At 52.4% G+C, this 15,391-nt stretch overlaps 6 protein-coding genes across 6 annotated transcripts; 4 read left to right on the top strand and 2 right to left on the bottom strand.

Annotated features, from left to right (window-relative positions):
• Positions 1-2,189: 2,189 nt before the first annotated feature.
• Positions 2,190-3,977, top strand: NCS54_00810900 (Peptidase S53 domain-containing protein; the record flags this gene model as incomplete). The annotated part of the gene is made up of 1 exon (XM_053153507.1): positions 2,190-3,977. The coding sequence occupies one exon, from the start codon at positions 2,190-2,192 to the stop codon at positions 3,975-3,977; it is 1,788 nt and encodes a 595-aa protein (XP_053009482.1).
• A 901-nt stretch (positions 3,978-4,878) lies between these two features.
• Positions 4,879-8,021, top strand: NCS54_00810800 (Hypothetical protein; the record flags this gene model as incomplete). Its single annotated transcript, XM_053153506.1, has 2 exons — positions 4,879-5,004; positions 5,103-8,021. The coding sequence occupies 2 exons, from the start codon at positions 4,879-4,881 to the stop codon at positions 8,019-8,021; spliced, it is 3,045 nt and encodes a 1,014-aa protein (XP_053009481.1).
• A 565-nt stretch (positions 8,022-8,586) lies between these two features.
• Positions 8,587-10,025, top strand: NCS54_00810700 (Aminotran-5 domain-containing protein; the record flags this gene model as incomplete). The annotated part of the gene is made up of 3 exons (XM_053153505.1): positions 8,587-8,701; positions 8,753-8,813; positions 8,861-10,025. The coding sequence occupies 3 exons, from the start codon at positions 8,587-8,589 to the stop codon at positions 10,023-10,025; spliced, it is 1,341 nt and encodes a 446-aa protein (XP_053009480.1).
• A 702-nt stretch (positions 10,026-10,727) lies between these two features.
• On the top strand, positions 10,728-11,105 carry NCS54_00810600 (Hypothetical protein; the record flags this gene model as incomplete). The annotated part of the gene is made up of 1 exon (XM_053153504.1): positions 10,728-11,105. The coding sequence occupies one exon, from the start codon at positions 10,728-10,730 to the stop codon at positions 11,103-11,105; it is 378 nt and encodes a 125-aa protein (XP_053009479.1).
• Positions 11,106-11,377: 272 nt separating this feature from the next.
• NCS54_00810500 (Thiamine thiazole synthase) lies at positions 11,378-12,394 on the bottom strand (the record flags this gene model as incomplete). Its single annotated transcript, XM_053153503.1, has 2 exons — positions 11,378-11,472; positions 11,521-12,394. 2 exons carry the CDS (start codon positions 12,392-12,394, stop codon positions 11,378-11,380), a joined length of 969 nt encoding a protein of 322 aa, XP_053009478.1.
• A 1,220-nt stretch (positions 12,395-13,614) lies between these two features.
• On the bottom strand, positions 13,615-14,421 carry NCS54_00810400 (Fido domain-containing protein; the record flags this gene model as incomplete). The annotated part of the gene is made up of 1 exon (XM_053153502.1): positions 13,615-14,421. One exon carries the CDS (start codon positions 14,419-14,421, stop codon positions 13,615-13,617), a length of 807 nt encoding a protein of 268 aa, XP_053009477.1.
• Positions 14,422-15,391: the final 970 nt, after the last annotated feature.

The following is a 15,391-nucleotide window of genomic DNA, read 5'->3' as shown; positions in this document are numbered from 1 at the left end:
TGCAATCGTCCGAAGTGATAAGGACCGTCTTGTCCACAAGGAGGGCTTTCTAAGAACTGTTCCGAAAAAGTACGTAATCGCAGTTCACTTGAAGCTGGGTAGTTCCCTCCTCTCACGATATGGTACGGGCTGATCTGGCGCATGGCATACTTACTGGCCAAGGTCAGGCATTGACCTTGCCTTGCGATGCGCCATTGACCAATGACTGGATGGTAAATACCCGACGAAGCGTGCTCATCTATGTCGTGTTTGACAGCTGGGATTTCGCCAAGTCACGTAGAGCGACTGGTGGGAGGTGATGGGGCATTCAAGTCATTCTTCTCATCCTCTCCCCCTTGTCGTTCCACTGCACGGCTTGCTCCCCCAAGGTGCGAAATGCGTTGTACAATAAACGAAAAAATGGAAGGAAGGACCACCGGGTATGGCGCCTTCCCAGAAGGACAGGGCTCGGGAGCATCCGTTCCTTGCCTAACCCTCATCCTAAAGTCTGGGGGAAATTGTTCCAGCACGTGTTTCTCAGCATCCAGCAATAACAACACCAAAATCTCGACCATCGCCATCACGACAATGACAACAGAAAAAAATAAGGAGGAATTGACGTAAAAATTCAAAAAAATATATCGACAACGGCAGGATTCGAACCTACGCGGCCGAAGCCACTGCATTTCTTGGATCCCGAGATGGGACAGTTCGAGTGCAGCTCCATAACCACTCGGACACGTTGCCTAGCTTGTTTGATACGAATACGGCTTGAGATTGTACTTCATAAGGGCATTGCCCACAATCACACTGAGGCAATGCAACTTGATGAGCGCGTGTCTCAACACTGCTTGCAGTGATAGATGACAGGGCTTCGTCTTAATCATTTGGTTCCATGGTCTTGGTGTTTTGATGGGAGGAAGATAAAAATTTCCCTCATCAGCCTCTGATTGTACGAACGGCAATGAGAGAGTCCATATAGACCTCCGGAACCCCAACAGTCAAAGTTCACGAGTCCAACACCCTCCATCTAAGATGAGGTTGGCTGATGGGCGCAGACTTCAAGTACAACGGCGTGTCGAGACGACAATGTTGGTTGTTATTTATGGCTCTATAGACCGTTAAATCCTTGGGTATTTAAGCATAAAAGCCCATCACATGCAGAAATGGCAGGGCAGCTCGTAGTCGCAGCTACCATCTGGTCTCTTTACTTTGAGCTCTAAAGTATTATCTTTATCTTTAAATATTTTATATAAATTTTATTATTATGCTTGAGAACCCTCTTCAACGTTCTGGTGTCTCATTTATTTCTCGACCCGTCCCAGAGGACGAACAAAGGGCATTTCTCCTCCCAGTTCCTCAATGTCGGGAACGCGACTATCCGCGTTGGTGACATCGTACCTCCGTCACTCCTCCCTAGCCTTGACAAACAATAACCATGTTCAATGTCTGAATTACAATGCCGAACAATCCCATGTCTGAGAGCTATTATTAGGCCGTGCAAGTGCTGCTTACAACCATGCGATTCTACCAACACCGATATTAACTTTGACGGCGTTTCCCCCAATCGCTGTTGACCCATCCGGATCCGAAACAACAAAGGCCCACGAATGATGCAAGCAACCCACTGAATGCGAGACGGTTCTAATAAAAAAAAAGCGAGAAAGTCTATCACACGTGTCATAGGTCCTTTTGTCATGTCGCCACCGGGGCTTTTGTGTCCCTCTCCAAAGATGCGCTGGCATATGGAGATTGCGATGTGCGAGGGAACCACAGAAAACGCTGCCCTCGTAACCCAGAGAAATGAAGTTTCACATTTTGACAGCCGGGACCCCGTTTCTAGATGCCCCTGGTGATCCATGACGGCATGAAAGACGATCCCCCCTTTGGCCTGTGGAACTAAAAAAAGAGGCCTTTTTAGCATAAAACATTTCCCGTTGGGTTGCCCAGCTTTTCTTGAGCCGATGTTGTTCTGGTTCAAGTCGCCAAGAGGTAGAAACGCCGAGCGGGTAGGAATGTAAACTCAATTGAGTCAACATACTACCGATTCCGATATAGTCTCATCCGAATCTTTTCAACTCCTAGAAGCGGCTGGGTCCGAGTTTTGAGTCCTCTTGGGATATTTCTCTCCCTACACAAGTGCTGTTTGGCTGTCAAATACGGCCTCTTCGCCTTCTTCCTTCTGCCACCAGTTACCCATAGCAGGAAACATGAAAGCGATATCACTTGTTACAGCCCTGGCTCTGGCAGGCTTCAGTGCCGCCAAGTCTATTGTCGTTGAAGACACTCCTATCCTCCCAGATGGATGGAAGCAAGTTGACAAGACGGTCGATCCGGACCATGCGCTGAAGCTGTCCATCGCCATGCGACAGCCCGATATCGACAACCTCAAGGCAAGACTTCGAAGACGAGATACCTCCGGAAAATTCACACAGAATCACCTTACTCAGAAGGAAGCCCTCGCACTCCGAGACCCCGACCAAGCAGACATCGACGAGGTCCTCACATGGCTGAGGAGAAGAGGCATGGCTGCAAAGGCCACACCTGACAAGGACTGGATTCACGTCAAGACCACCATTGAGGCAGCTGAGGATCTTCTCGAGATGAAGATTGGCTTTTACCAATTCGAGAACCAGGATCCCGTCCTCCGAACCAGAGAGTACTCAGTGCCCGAGTCTGTCGCCGACGCAATCAGCTTCATCTACCCCATCGCCAACTTTATGCGGCCCAAGAAGGAGCTCACTACCCTCGATGAAAAGTTCAATCCGAGCATGCTCATGAGCTTGAACCTTGAGAAGCGCGATGTGGCATGCAGTCCTGTCGTGGTTCCCGAGTGTCTGCACAAGCTTTACAACATCAACTATCCCGCTCACAACGGATCCTCCTCCATTCGCCTGGGTATCGCTGGCTTCCTTGAAGAGTACGCCAACTACCAGGACAGCGACGAGTTCCTCAAGACCTTTGCCAAGCCTCTCTACAACGCCCACTACAACTATTCAGTTGAGCTGATCAACGGCGGCGAGAACTCGCAAGTCCTCTCTGAGTCTGGAAACGAGGCCGCGCTGGATGTCCAGTATGCAATGGCCCTCGGTTATCCTACCAACATCATCTACTACCTGGCGGGCGGACGGGGACCCAAGCTGGATGACAAGGGCGATCAACTTCCGGAAGAGTACAATAACAATGAACCCTACCTGGAGTTTCTCGACTACCTTCTCGATCTTTCAGACGATGAGATCCCCCATGTTCTCTCAATCTCATATGCCGACAACGAAGTTTCAGTCCCGCGAAAGTACGCCGAGCGTGTGTGCTCTTTGTTCGGTCTCCTGACAGCCCGCGGCACATCGGTCCTCGCAGCGTCAGGCGATGGAGGCGCAAAGGGTTCCAGCAACTCGAGTTGCCACACCAATGACGGCACCAACCAAGACGTCGCCATGTCTGTCTTTCCTGCGACGTGCCCTTGGGTGACGAGCATCGGCGGCGTCACCGATGCCAAGGATCCTCCGGTCGGCGCCGAATTTAGCGGAGGCGGCTTTTCGCAGTACTTTTTGCGCGAGAAGTGGCAGGATGCCGACATTGAGAGCTATGTGAAGGCATTGGACGGTCACCTGCACGGCTTCTACAATGCCAGCTATAGAGCAGTTCCGGATATTTCGGCTGTGTCGACCAACTTCATCACCAAAGTTGCTGGCTCAACGCAAGCTGTTCGAGGAACAAGCGCGAGTACACCTGTGGTCGCGGCCATGATTGCTCTCATCAACGACGCTCGCGTACGCAAGGGCAAGGATGTTTTGGGTTGGCTGAACGAGGTGCTGTACTCAGACGAGGTTCGAGCGGTTCTCCAAGACATCACAGGCGGACAGAGTCTTTCGTGCAGTTTCAAGCATGGTGGCGGAACTCCTGGAGGATGGCCTGCGGCAAAGGGCTATGATGCCATCACAGGCCTGGGAGTGCCATATGACTTTGAGAAGCTGTTCAACGTGCTGGTAGATATCTGAGAAAGTATAGAGTAAACACTGCAGACTGTGCAATAGAACACTTACCCATATACATAGACCACCTGTTCAACTCAACTGTGCCATTGTGGTCAAGGTGATGTGATGGTTGGTGATAGGTGGAGCTTCGATTGGATCTGAGACCCGGCAAGGCCAAACACGCCACCCGCTAAAACGCTCAAGAGATCCATGAGAACAGGGCCCTTGATGGTGCGATAATCGCTGAGGGTAGGCCCCAGCCTCCGGCGATTTAGCGGTCTGCCGCCCCTCCCACACCTGGACGGCCCGGGGCCTCAGTCCGGGCAATGAGTTCCTTATCGATAGCGGATCTGCCCAGCCTCTACCTCCAGCTAAAGAAGCGCGTCACTGGACCCGACATCAACAAGCGCGGGCGGGCACTTGGACCTTGGACTGCCGTGGGCCTAGACCATTATCCTATCGCGTTTTTGGACCTGCTCTGCTCATCTTTTCCTCACCCACGGCTGCAGAACGAAGAAGAGACCATTCGGACCTGCTTGGACTTCATCTCTTTGAATTATCCCTACTTCTTCGTTCCGGGCGATCACTCATCTCAAATCCCCTGCCGGCGCGGTCTTCTCCGCTTCGCGACCCCAGCTCCGGGCCGCATCTCCAACTTCAAACGCCTCCATCTTTAACCTGGAATCTCACTCCACCACCACTACACACCCACACGAAGCACCTCACTCTTCGCCGACGCCTCTGCTTCCGGATCGCCAAGTTATCGCGAAAACACAATGACGACGAGGCATCTACTTGACCTTTCATAAGATCGTGGACTCGGCTGTCGATTTCTCGCGACCGCGGACGAGGCCCGGCCCGCTTTCTCCATATCGCGACGCGGTGGGCTCTTTGTGCAAGAGCTTCGCCTTCCGCCCACGATACCATGCCCACCACTCACGTTGGGCCCGAGTCCCAAGAAGCTTTGCAGGATATCGCCAATGGCCTGCTCAAAGCCCGCAAGGTTGTCGTCGTCACCGGCGCTGGAATCAGCACCAACTCGGGTATTCCTGTGAGCTTCTTCCGCAAACGCCCCCGCTCTTCGCACTTCGAGATCGGGGCTCTCGCCTCCATTGCTGGACCGGACGACACGATTGCTGACTCCTCTAGGATTTCCGCTCCGAGAATGGCCTTTACTCTTTGATTCAGGCCCAGTTCGACGCGGCCGCACAGCAGGCGCGTCAAGCCGGAGTGCAGAGCGATAACGAATCCAGCGACGTCGACAATGGCAGAGCGAGTAAGCGAAGGAAGCTATCTGTGGACGACGCGCCTAGTACAGAGGAAGAAACCAGCATCATTAAGGACGAAATCGAAGTGCAGGGCGAAGAGTCAGACCCCGACAGCGAAGTCATCGCAGATACGATTCAAGTTGAAGGCGACCCCGACGATCAAGAGGAGGCGAATGGCGGTCGGCTCCCGCTGGTCAATGCCAGGACAACTCGCTCAACGATCGTGGCTCAGCCCATGACTTCTCCTCTCTCCTCGCCTCCCCCAGAGGACCTCAATATCCCGCTCTCAGCTTTCCGAAGATCGCGTCACGACCACTTGGCCGATGTTGGCGTTCCTCCCAGCTCGTCACCACTCTCGTCACCACCTCCCATTCTCTTCGACCCTTTCTCCTCCAACATGCCGTCGGAAGGCAGCCCGAGCCGGCGGTGTAGCACATCGCCCTCCGAGGTCGACGATACACCCCCTTCAAATCCAATCAGCTCATCACAACCCAGCCTTGGCCCCAGTAGGAATACATTACCGAACATGAAGGGCAAGGACTTGTTTGACGCGTCGATCTGGGCGGATCCTATTCGAACATCTGTGTTCTATACTTTTGCGACCACCCTGCGACAAAAAGTCAAGGATGTTGAGCCTACTAGCTCACATCGCTTCATCAGTCATCTGAGGAATCGGGGGAAGCTTGTCCGCTGCTATACGCAGAACATTGATCAGATTGAGGAAAAGGTTGGCCTGTCGACCTGTCTCAGTGATGGGCCTGGTAGCCGTGGACGGTTCTCACGAAAGTCGACAGCCAACTTGAATCAGCTGAACAAGATGGTTGACGAAGTGGCTGGAAGTGCAGAATCCAGCTCTTCAGAAAAGCCTCAACATTCTTCAGATACCGAGGCCACCAGGTCTCAAAAGAGCCAGTCGCAATCAGATGGCACCACGACACCACCACAGGGTGAACCTGATCAATCTCAATCTCAACCAGAGGCTTCCAAAGCTCCGGCCAAGAACGCTCGTCGGGAACTACCCAAGTCAGGTGTGGAGTGTGTCTTCCTCCACGGCTCTTTAGAGCTTCTGCGCTGCTTTCTCTGTGGACGCGTCTGCTCGTGGGATGATCAAGACCGTGAACTTGAAACCATGTCCGGACAACAACCCGAGTGCCCTCACTGTGTGGGTGCCACCACCGCTCGAGAGGAGAGAGGCAAGCGAGCCCTGGGTGTCGGCAAACTCAGACCTGACATTGTGCTCTATGGCGAGGAGCATCCCAACGCTCACTTGATTAGTCCGATTGTGACGCACGATCTTGCTCTTTGCCCGGACCTGTTGCTCATCCTCGGAACCAGCTTGCGAGTCCACGGTCTCAAAGTCATGGTCAGAGAGTTTGCAAAGGCGGTTCACGCCAAGGGAGGAAAGGTTGTGTTTGTAAACTTCACAAAGCCTCCCGAGAGCTCATGGGGCGACATCATTGACTATTGGATCGAGTGGGACTGTGATGCGTGGGTGGCAGATCTGCATGACAAGGTACCCAAGCTGTGGCAGGCACCCGAGCCTCCCAAGCCCAAGAAGAAGCGCGAGTCGAGCGGTCTCACGGAAGACGGGGAAAAGACCGAGACGAAACGGCCACCTGCAGCGTATCCTGTGGCTCTCCGGGATACGAAGGCCACAGGGGCGTACTGTACGCTCAAGATATTAAAGGAGCTCCACAGAATATCTGGGCACCAGCCCCCAGCACGCAGGGCATCGATGTCTGCAGCCGTGGTTGAGACGACAACCGTGGCCACGACAGCCGCAACGGCTGAGAACAAGACAGAGAAGACGGCAGAGAAGACGGCAGACACTCCAGTATCTGCATCTTTTGAGACTCCCTCGTCGAGCTCTCCGAGCAAACCCAACAAGCCTAGGACTAGGGCGAGACGACCTCGCAAGTCTGCTCCTGCAAATCTGGGACGATCTAAAGCAACTCCGTCGACTCTGAACCCAAATCACGGGAGAACTCGACGTAACGCCGAGCCAGTTGAACCTCCCCAGCCAGCAGCGCCAGCGCCAGTGCCAGTACCCTTTGAGCTCACAAACCCCATCATCACACCTGAGCGACTCTCTCTTGTCAAGAGCTCGATTCTTGAGTCGGTCAAATCAAAGCCGCGGGTTCGCAAGCGCAAGAAGATTGACGGAGAGGAGGTGGTAATGCCTACGGTTGGCAAGCGTCGAACGACCCAGAAGAGTCCTGAGGTGGTAGAGGCTGAACTGGGTCCTATCCAGCTTCCACCATTGAAGCCTCAACCGCCAAGTCCGATCTCTTCACCTTTTGGCAGGCCAGTGCCTATGGAGCCCTCGCTGTTCGCCCAGGGCTACAACACACAGAACAAGTGCTCAGAGACGGGCCAGTTGCAGTCAATTTCGCCGGTGTCGACTCAAAAGGAACCATTGACATCGGTGTCGATTAACATGCGAAGACCGATGCCTTTTACAAGGAGTCAGGCATTTGCCATGGGGAACTCTTCAGCTCACCAGAACCCGTCAACCCCTCCCCAGGTGGAAAAGCCAAGGGATCTGTGGTTTGCGACGCCAGAAGACGTGAGCATTGTGGTGAAGCGTGATAGCACGTTGGAGGAACGAGAGGCCATCCTGGCGCTTACGAGGCTAAGCCAGGGTCACCCACGAGAACCTCCAGCGGCGAGTGTGGTGGTCCCAGAGACCAGAGGTGTTCAGACGCGATCATCGGCACGATTGATGGAGCTTTGCTCTGCTGCGGGAAACGCTGAAGGGGAGTTACGATCCTGGGGTGGGAGATGGAACACCAATAGATAGGTAGAGGAGGGAGGTGTTTTGCTTATGATGGACGACAGGTCACACCGTCTTACTTGGCTTTTATACCAGCGATCAGAGATATACACATACTCGGGACAGGGAGTCCTCGAGAGCGAGCATTGATGATGAGGCGTTTAGGGGAGGCAAGATGTCAGAGCTTTTTCTTCTTCTTTTTTTTTTGACAGGGAATGGATGCTAGGATTCATCTGCAGAGGCACGATGACAGGACAGGTCCATCAACTAGACAAACAAATAACGGGATAACGGGTATTCGATCAGATGACTCGTTCCAACCTGAAATGCTCCATTATTAATATCCAGTAGTGAGTGACTCTTTATCTACCTTGGGTACGCTCTGAAGCGGGTACCGACGGCCCGCAGCGAATAGAGTCGAGTATCACAAGGGCGTCGTTGACGCTCAAGAGGTGGGGTTGTGGCTTTGGGGTTAGCAATTGACTCACTCACTCGAACCAGCTGAGGGTATAAGAAGAGCTCGAGGGTCTACGACTTGTATCATCTCTTCAGACATTGCGACATTCTTTAAGCAAGACGAAAATAAAACATAATGGGTTCAGTTACACAGGAACTCCCCTTGAGGGGAAAGCCTAGCGCTTCAGTCTTTGGCGCTGCCATGAAGGACGAGTTCCTCTTTGACCCGGGGTGGAGGAACCTCAACCATGGTACGATACATTGAATCATCTATGATATCTTTAAACTCACCTCAGATGCAGGATCTTTTGGTACCTATCCCAAGGTCATCAAGGCCAAGTTCCGCGAGTACCAAGACGCGAGGTGAGTTATACCCTCATCTCACAACACCCCTCACTAATAACAAACAGCGAGGCCCGTCCCGACGTCTTTATCCGATACGAATACCCAAAACTCCTTGACGAGTCCCGCGCCGCCGTGGCAAAGATCCTCAATGCCCCCGAGGACGGTGTCGTCTTTGTGTCCAACGCTACCGTTGGTGTCAACACCGTCTTCCGCAACATGGCATGGAACAAGGACGGCAAGGACGTCATCATCAGCTTCTCCACCATTTATGAAGCTTGTGGAAAGGTGGCCGATTATCTCGCTGACTACTACGATGGCAACGTGACGCATCGCGAGATTGAGATTACGTATCCTATTGATGACGATGAGATTCTCAAGAGGTTTGAGGATACTGTCAAGAAGATTGAAGAGGAGGGAAAGCGTGCTCGCATCTGCACCTTTGATGTTGTCTCTTCTCGTCCTGGTGTTGTGTTTCCCTGGGAAGAGATGATCAAGACCTGCCGTCGTCTCAACGTGCTCAGCATGGTGGACGGCGCTCAGGGCGTTGGAATGGTCAAGCTGGACCTCTCAGCCGCGGACCCCGACTTTTTCGTGTCCAACTGTCACAAGTGGCTTCACGTCCCTCGAGGATGCGCCGTCTTCTACGTCCCCCAGCGCAACCAGGCTCTTCTGCCCACGACACTGGCAACCAGTCATGGCTACGTGCCCAAGCTGATCAAGAGGACGACCCCACTGCCTCCAAGCTCCAAGTCTCCCTATGTCACCAACTTTGAGTTTGTGGGCACTCTTGATAACTCGCCTTATCTCTGTGTCAAGGACGCCATCAAGTGGCGCCAGGACGTGTTTGGTGGTGAAGACGCAGTCCTCGACTACCTCTGGGACCTAAACAAAAAGGGCACCGACCTCGTAGCCAAAGCCCTCAACACGAGCGTCATGGAGAACAGCACAGGGACCCTTCGCAACTGCGCCATGGGTAACGTCGCCCTGCCCCTCTGGGCCGGAGAAGGAGAAGGTACGGTGGTTCCAGCCGAGGAGACGCAAAAGGCGTTCCAGTGGATGCTCACAACGCTCATCGACGACTACAAGACTTTCATGAGCCTGTTTATCCATGGCGGACGGTTCTGGGCTCGTATTAGTGCGCAGGTGTATCTTGGGATTAAGGACTATGAGTGGGCTGGTAAGGTGCTCAAGGAGCTTTGTGAGCGGGTTGCCAAGAAGGAGTATCTTTAGAGGGTTCTGTAGATGTCGGCGTGGTTAGGGTAGAGTACTTGGGATATAAAGAATTACATGGTTTGGTTGCGTGGATGGGGTACCCTATGTTTATAGTTGTGAGCGTCTAAATAAGGACCTTGAGAGGCAGAACAAGTTACCAACCCAACATGTAAGCCACTGTTTAATCTGTCACTCCCATCACGGGCATATCTCAGTTATACCCTCAATCCACGACTCTACAACGCACGCATCGTGTGCATCCAACACGCTCAACTCCAAACCGTCTCTCCTTACAAATATCATGACCTTGTCTGCCTCGCCATGCTAGTGGCCGAGGTTGGTCCGCACCTAACGCATGCCTCCCACACGCACTCGCATGATGCTCGTGTTTCGATTGGGTTTGGCGGAATCCCTCCGTCGTAGGGAGCCCCATGGGGAAATACCGCGTGCTCTTGTTGGCTGCGGGGACCGGCACAGCCCCTTCAGCTGCTGGTGGCTTTGTTGCCCGACTTTGCAGTGCGTGCCCTGTGATTCCATGGGCTGATCGGTTGTAACGGCATCCAGTGGAAGCGTTCTAGAAAAGGGTGTTAGTTGTGTGTGTATATATATTGTATCAGCTGGTCCCATACCAAGAGGTAATACTGTCTTCTCACCACTTACATCACTCTTCTCATCGCCTCACAAAACAACACCTTCAATCATCACCACACCCATCTCAACATGGGAAACCAATCCTCCACTCCCTCGGACGAAACACCAAAAGATGCACCAGCAGCAGACCAACCCCAAAAGAAATCCCTCTACCAGCGCTACCAAGATCAGAAGCGCGGCCCGGGCCTGAGCGACGAGGACATCAAGAAGTACACGGGCATGAGCCGTGGCGAGCTCAACACCTGGGCCGAGACGCAGCCCGGCGTAGGCAAGAACCAGCTTGCTGGGCGTGCGGCCGCTCCCACATCGGGGCTGGGCGGCGTGGCAGCTGCCGACGGACTCGGGGGATGGGGCCCGAGTACGGAGCCGAATGATGGGAAGCGGGGGATGAAGTTTCCGCCAGAGAAGCCAAAGACAAAGGAGCTTGACGAGGATGAGTCTGACTAAGGGGATGGTTATCTTGGTGGTCATTCATTATACGTCACAAGCTGAGCGAGGGAGAGAAAGTGTGTGAGAGCAAGCTAGCATTGTATTCAAGCTATCCAGTTTCATTCTGCTCTGGAAGGGTCTCTGCCCTTTGTCTTGCTTTGACTAAAAATGAGCGACAAGGATCCATTGCCTCGAAAGAGAGACGAGGTCCTGGCTCCTGAATCATCAAGTTTCCTGAATCATCGTGTGTTTTCCCTGTCCCATGGCTTCTTCTGGCACGTTCACATCGCTTAGAAGGCGTTCTGCTTCTTGCGGACGTCAAAGATCTTGAGGGCCTCCTCGGCAGCCTTGAGACCGCTCAGAGCCATGGCACCGAAAGTAGGGCCTGGTCCAGTTAGTAACTGATTATTGACACTCAAGAATAAAGACTCACCCATTCGGTTGGCACCGTCAACCTCGGAAAGCTCCATTCCACCGACAATCAGTCCAGGGACGATCTCACGAGTGCCCTTGACAATGGCATCCTCAGCCACGTTCATGTCAAGACCACGCATGCCACCAAGCTTCTCAATGCGCTGCATGCTGACGAGACGCTTAACAGAGAAGGCACCCATAGGGCCATCGTGACCAGTGGTAGAGATGACGAGGGGCGCGTTGATGGTGTTGGGGTCCATGCAAGACTGGTCGTCGTGGTGCATCGACACAAGAGTCCAGTTGGTGACGACACCAGAGATGCGGACTCCCTCCTCAGAAGGTCGGGTGATGAGGTCCTCAACGCAGGTAGCGTTGAACAGCTTGATGTTGGGAAGCTGAAGAACCTTGGACATGATGGTAGAGGTGAAGAGGGCAGCGTGCTTGACAACGACGTAGTTACCCTCGTCCTCGTAGGGCACACCGACCTCACGGAGGAAGGCATCGGCAGGCTTTCGCATGACCATGGCCGAGAAGAGCTGGCCACCGAGCCAAGCACCACCACCAGGAGACACGGAAGCCTCGATGATGGCGATTCTCAGGTCAGGTCGCTTTTTGCCGAGGATGTAGGCAGCACTAAGACCGCACGAACCGGCGCCGATAATGACAATGTCAGACTCGGCGTAGTTGTCGAGGTCCTGGAAGTAGCGGCGGGTCATGGCCCGAGAGACCTGACTCTCGCGGATGGGAGCGAACTTGAAGTCATCCCACTTGCCCTCCATCTCCTCGATGGTGGCAGTAGTGGTGTTCTTGCTCAGGCCGACGGGAAGCTTGACGGCAGGGGCGGCGAGCTCAGCAGAGCGGGTAGGGGGAGAGACGGCAGCGGGGGGAGACATGTTGGGCCTGAGTATGTTAGGGGCTGGAGGTCAATGGGGGAGGACAGCATGATCCTTTCGCTGGTATTATCCAGATCAAGTTTGGCCGTATAATCTCAGCCACGCTCTCCTTTTCATTTGATCATTGTCCATAATAACAGACAACGATCAAAAGAAAAAGTGAGCGGGCACCGGCTCATGCATGATACGTTACCTGATATGGCTCCTCGCTCAGGTTTGGACACTACCGCTGAAAGGCTCCATGGCTGCAGATTCCTCGACGGACTGCCGTACCAGATGGATGATATCTAGCATGTCACAAGTGTCAGACCAGCTCCTGATCTCTCGCCTCGAGAACAAACCTTGGATCTTGATAAAAGCTGTGATTCAAGTAGTTTGATGGGACAATGGGTTGATGATGAAGAGTAAAGAAGAGGGGGAGCAGTTCGGGAGATGATGGCTCGCTTTTATACCGCAGATGAGGGGTAAAGAAAGATAATGGATGGCTGATATCATCATGGAGTAATCCGCGGTATCGGCCAACGAAATGTATTTCCGAGTCCTTGGATGCGTCAACAGAGAAGAGTGTGGGGGTCTTGTAACATGCCAGACGAGGTGGGAAGTCAACAAGGTTTGGGCGAATCTGTAGGATATCATATCATGGTACACATTAACCGGTCGTAGACGAGCCAATTGACACTACAGATGCTCGTACATGATGGACCCAAGGAATACGGATAAGAATAAGGAGCCCCAAGATAGCTAGATGTATACAGCCCTTGAACGATGGTGCGACGGTCGGATTCATCGGTGGGGATGTAGTTCCACTCGATGCGGCTTTTAAACGGCTTGTGATGCATCTGTTGCAGAACCGGATTTGCAATGCCGGCCAGAAGAGTGGTTTCCCTTCGTCAGCCAATGATGAAATGCCTGATTGTCGGACTTCTTGCTCCAGGTGTGTAAGGAAGCATGGGCGGCAAAATGGACAGGCAGTGACATCTCATTCTATTACTCTTCTACATTGACGATCTTGAGCTCCCAAGGTCTCATTCATCATGGCATCACAGTTAGACAAGCACACCAAGTTCGACTCTTCTAACACACATCAGCAACCGGTCTCAGATCATCATAACATCATCATATATTTAGTCCATTGTACCCATGAACAGAGCCCTCAGTCCTCCTAGATTTATAGTACTTCCGTAATAACCTAGCAATAACAAGTCCAACTCTCATCCTGATCATCCTTTTTCGAGCAGCTCCCGGATCTTGACCATGCTATTTCGGGCATGCAAAAGCACAAACGAAGCCAATTCCTTGTAATACTTTGGCCTGAGTGCCTCTGGCACGTCCTCCATATCCTCCTGGTTTCCCTCGGCAAAGCTCGCATTGCTTGCAATCCGCAAGTATTCCTGTCGACCATCGTCCTGTTCTCCAATGCAGACGATAGTACCGCCATATCTGAGGAGAATTGCATTCAGAATGAGACGACATGTTCGGCCATTTCCGTCAAGGAAGGGATGGATGTTGACAAAGATGTGGCAGTACTTGGCTGCTAGAGCCACCGGGTCGATTTCTCCAGTGTTAATTGCAGCCTTGACGTCGTCCTTGATGGAGCTAATCATCTTCTTCATCGCCGTGGGGACCATGCTGTGAGCCATGTATTGATGGAAGCCGGTACATACAGGCCACTTTCGATAGACACCAGCGTATTCGTTCCAGGGTATCTCATCGGCATTAATCTTGTAAGTCAAGAGACGGTGCGTTTCCAGGATGATGGCCTCAGACAGTTCTTTCCCTTCAAGGCACACCTCTTTGGTGATATAGTAGGCTGCCTCGGCATGCTGTGTTATCTCCCAGTAGGCCTGGATGACATCTTCTTCTGCATGCGGTAGGCCCTTACGACGGAGGTGGTCTTCCAAGACTTCGTAGTCAGCATGGCGGTCTTCCTCGGGGACATGCTGACCTCGAAAGATGGCTCCGCAAAGCTTGAGGGTAATTTCTAACCCCCCTCCGGCATCCTCAATCATGTTGGACCCGAAGACCATGCGGGGAGAGCAGATCGACCAAGTGTTCATCGAGGATATCATGTTTCGACGTTGTCCAAGTCATCGCATCATGCAGACGTTCCCGAAAATCTGAATGGAGGTCGCCAGGGTCCATTTCTCCAAGGGAATTGCAATCATAGGCTTCATCTTGAACAATAGTCAGTCGCGAAGGCCAGACGTCCGCGGCTTTGCTGGCGAGAGGGGTGAATCTCATCATCCGTCGGAGGGACTGGCCGAGGTGGCCCTCTCGCTGTAGCGCCATCTTTAATTTTTTTTGTGGAAGAAAAGAAGATACAAAGCTTGGAATACACACACATATATATACAGATATTAATGGTGCTGTGATTCACCGCCAAGCTTTTCATCCCAGGTTTACAGTAAGGCCATCCTCCATGAACTTAACCTTAACACTCGCCTGTCATTATCTGACTCGCGACCGGTGTGATGAGACTCTTCTAACGCTTTATTTAAATTATCAGGCAATCTTCATACATTCCAAGGTTCTTTAACTACCATTTGAAGATACAGATACATCAGGATTACGGTGTGGCATCCCTGTTGGGAGAGTATACAGTCGTTGAGTAACCATCGAGCGCTGTGTGGGCTGCCGTTTGACTAGAACTCGGTGCTGAAATATCTGTAAAGTTTAAGTACTGATGGTAAACTTTACACGTGGTTCTAATTTACGGCAGCCGTCGCCATCAAGCCTCTCTCTGTATGGAGAGTGTATAATAGGTTCGGATGAAAAAGGCCTGGGCAATCACCGGAGCCTCTAAGGTCAGTTTGATCTTTAAACTAAACCTCTCTGCTTCATTGCAGCTCTTAGAACTATTTCTTCAGTGTGTTATTTTGAGAAATCTCCTGTGGCTGGACGGTTACTAGTTTAGTAGATTAACTTCCATCTTCCCAGATCCTCTCTCATACATCAACTCAGCGTCTTTCTCGCTTGATTCCAGGCAATGTACGATGA

Source organism: Fusarium falciforme, chromosome 6, assembly GCF_026873545.1.
Source record: "Fusarium falciforme chromosome 6, complete sequence".
NCBI classification, from domain to species: Eukaryota; Fungi; Ascomycota; class Sordariomycetes; order Hypocreales; family Nectriaceae; genus Fusarium; species Fusarium falciforme.
The sequence above is the reverse complement of the archived record's forward strand: the minus strand, read 5'-3'. Positions and strand labels throughout refer to the sequence as shown.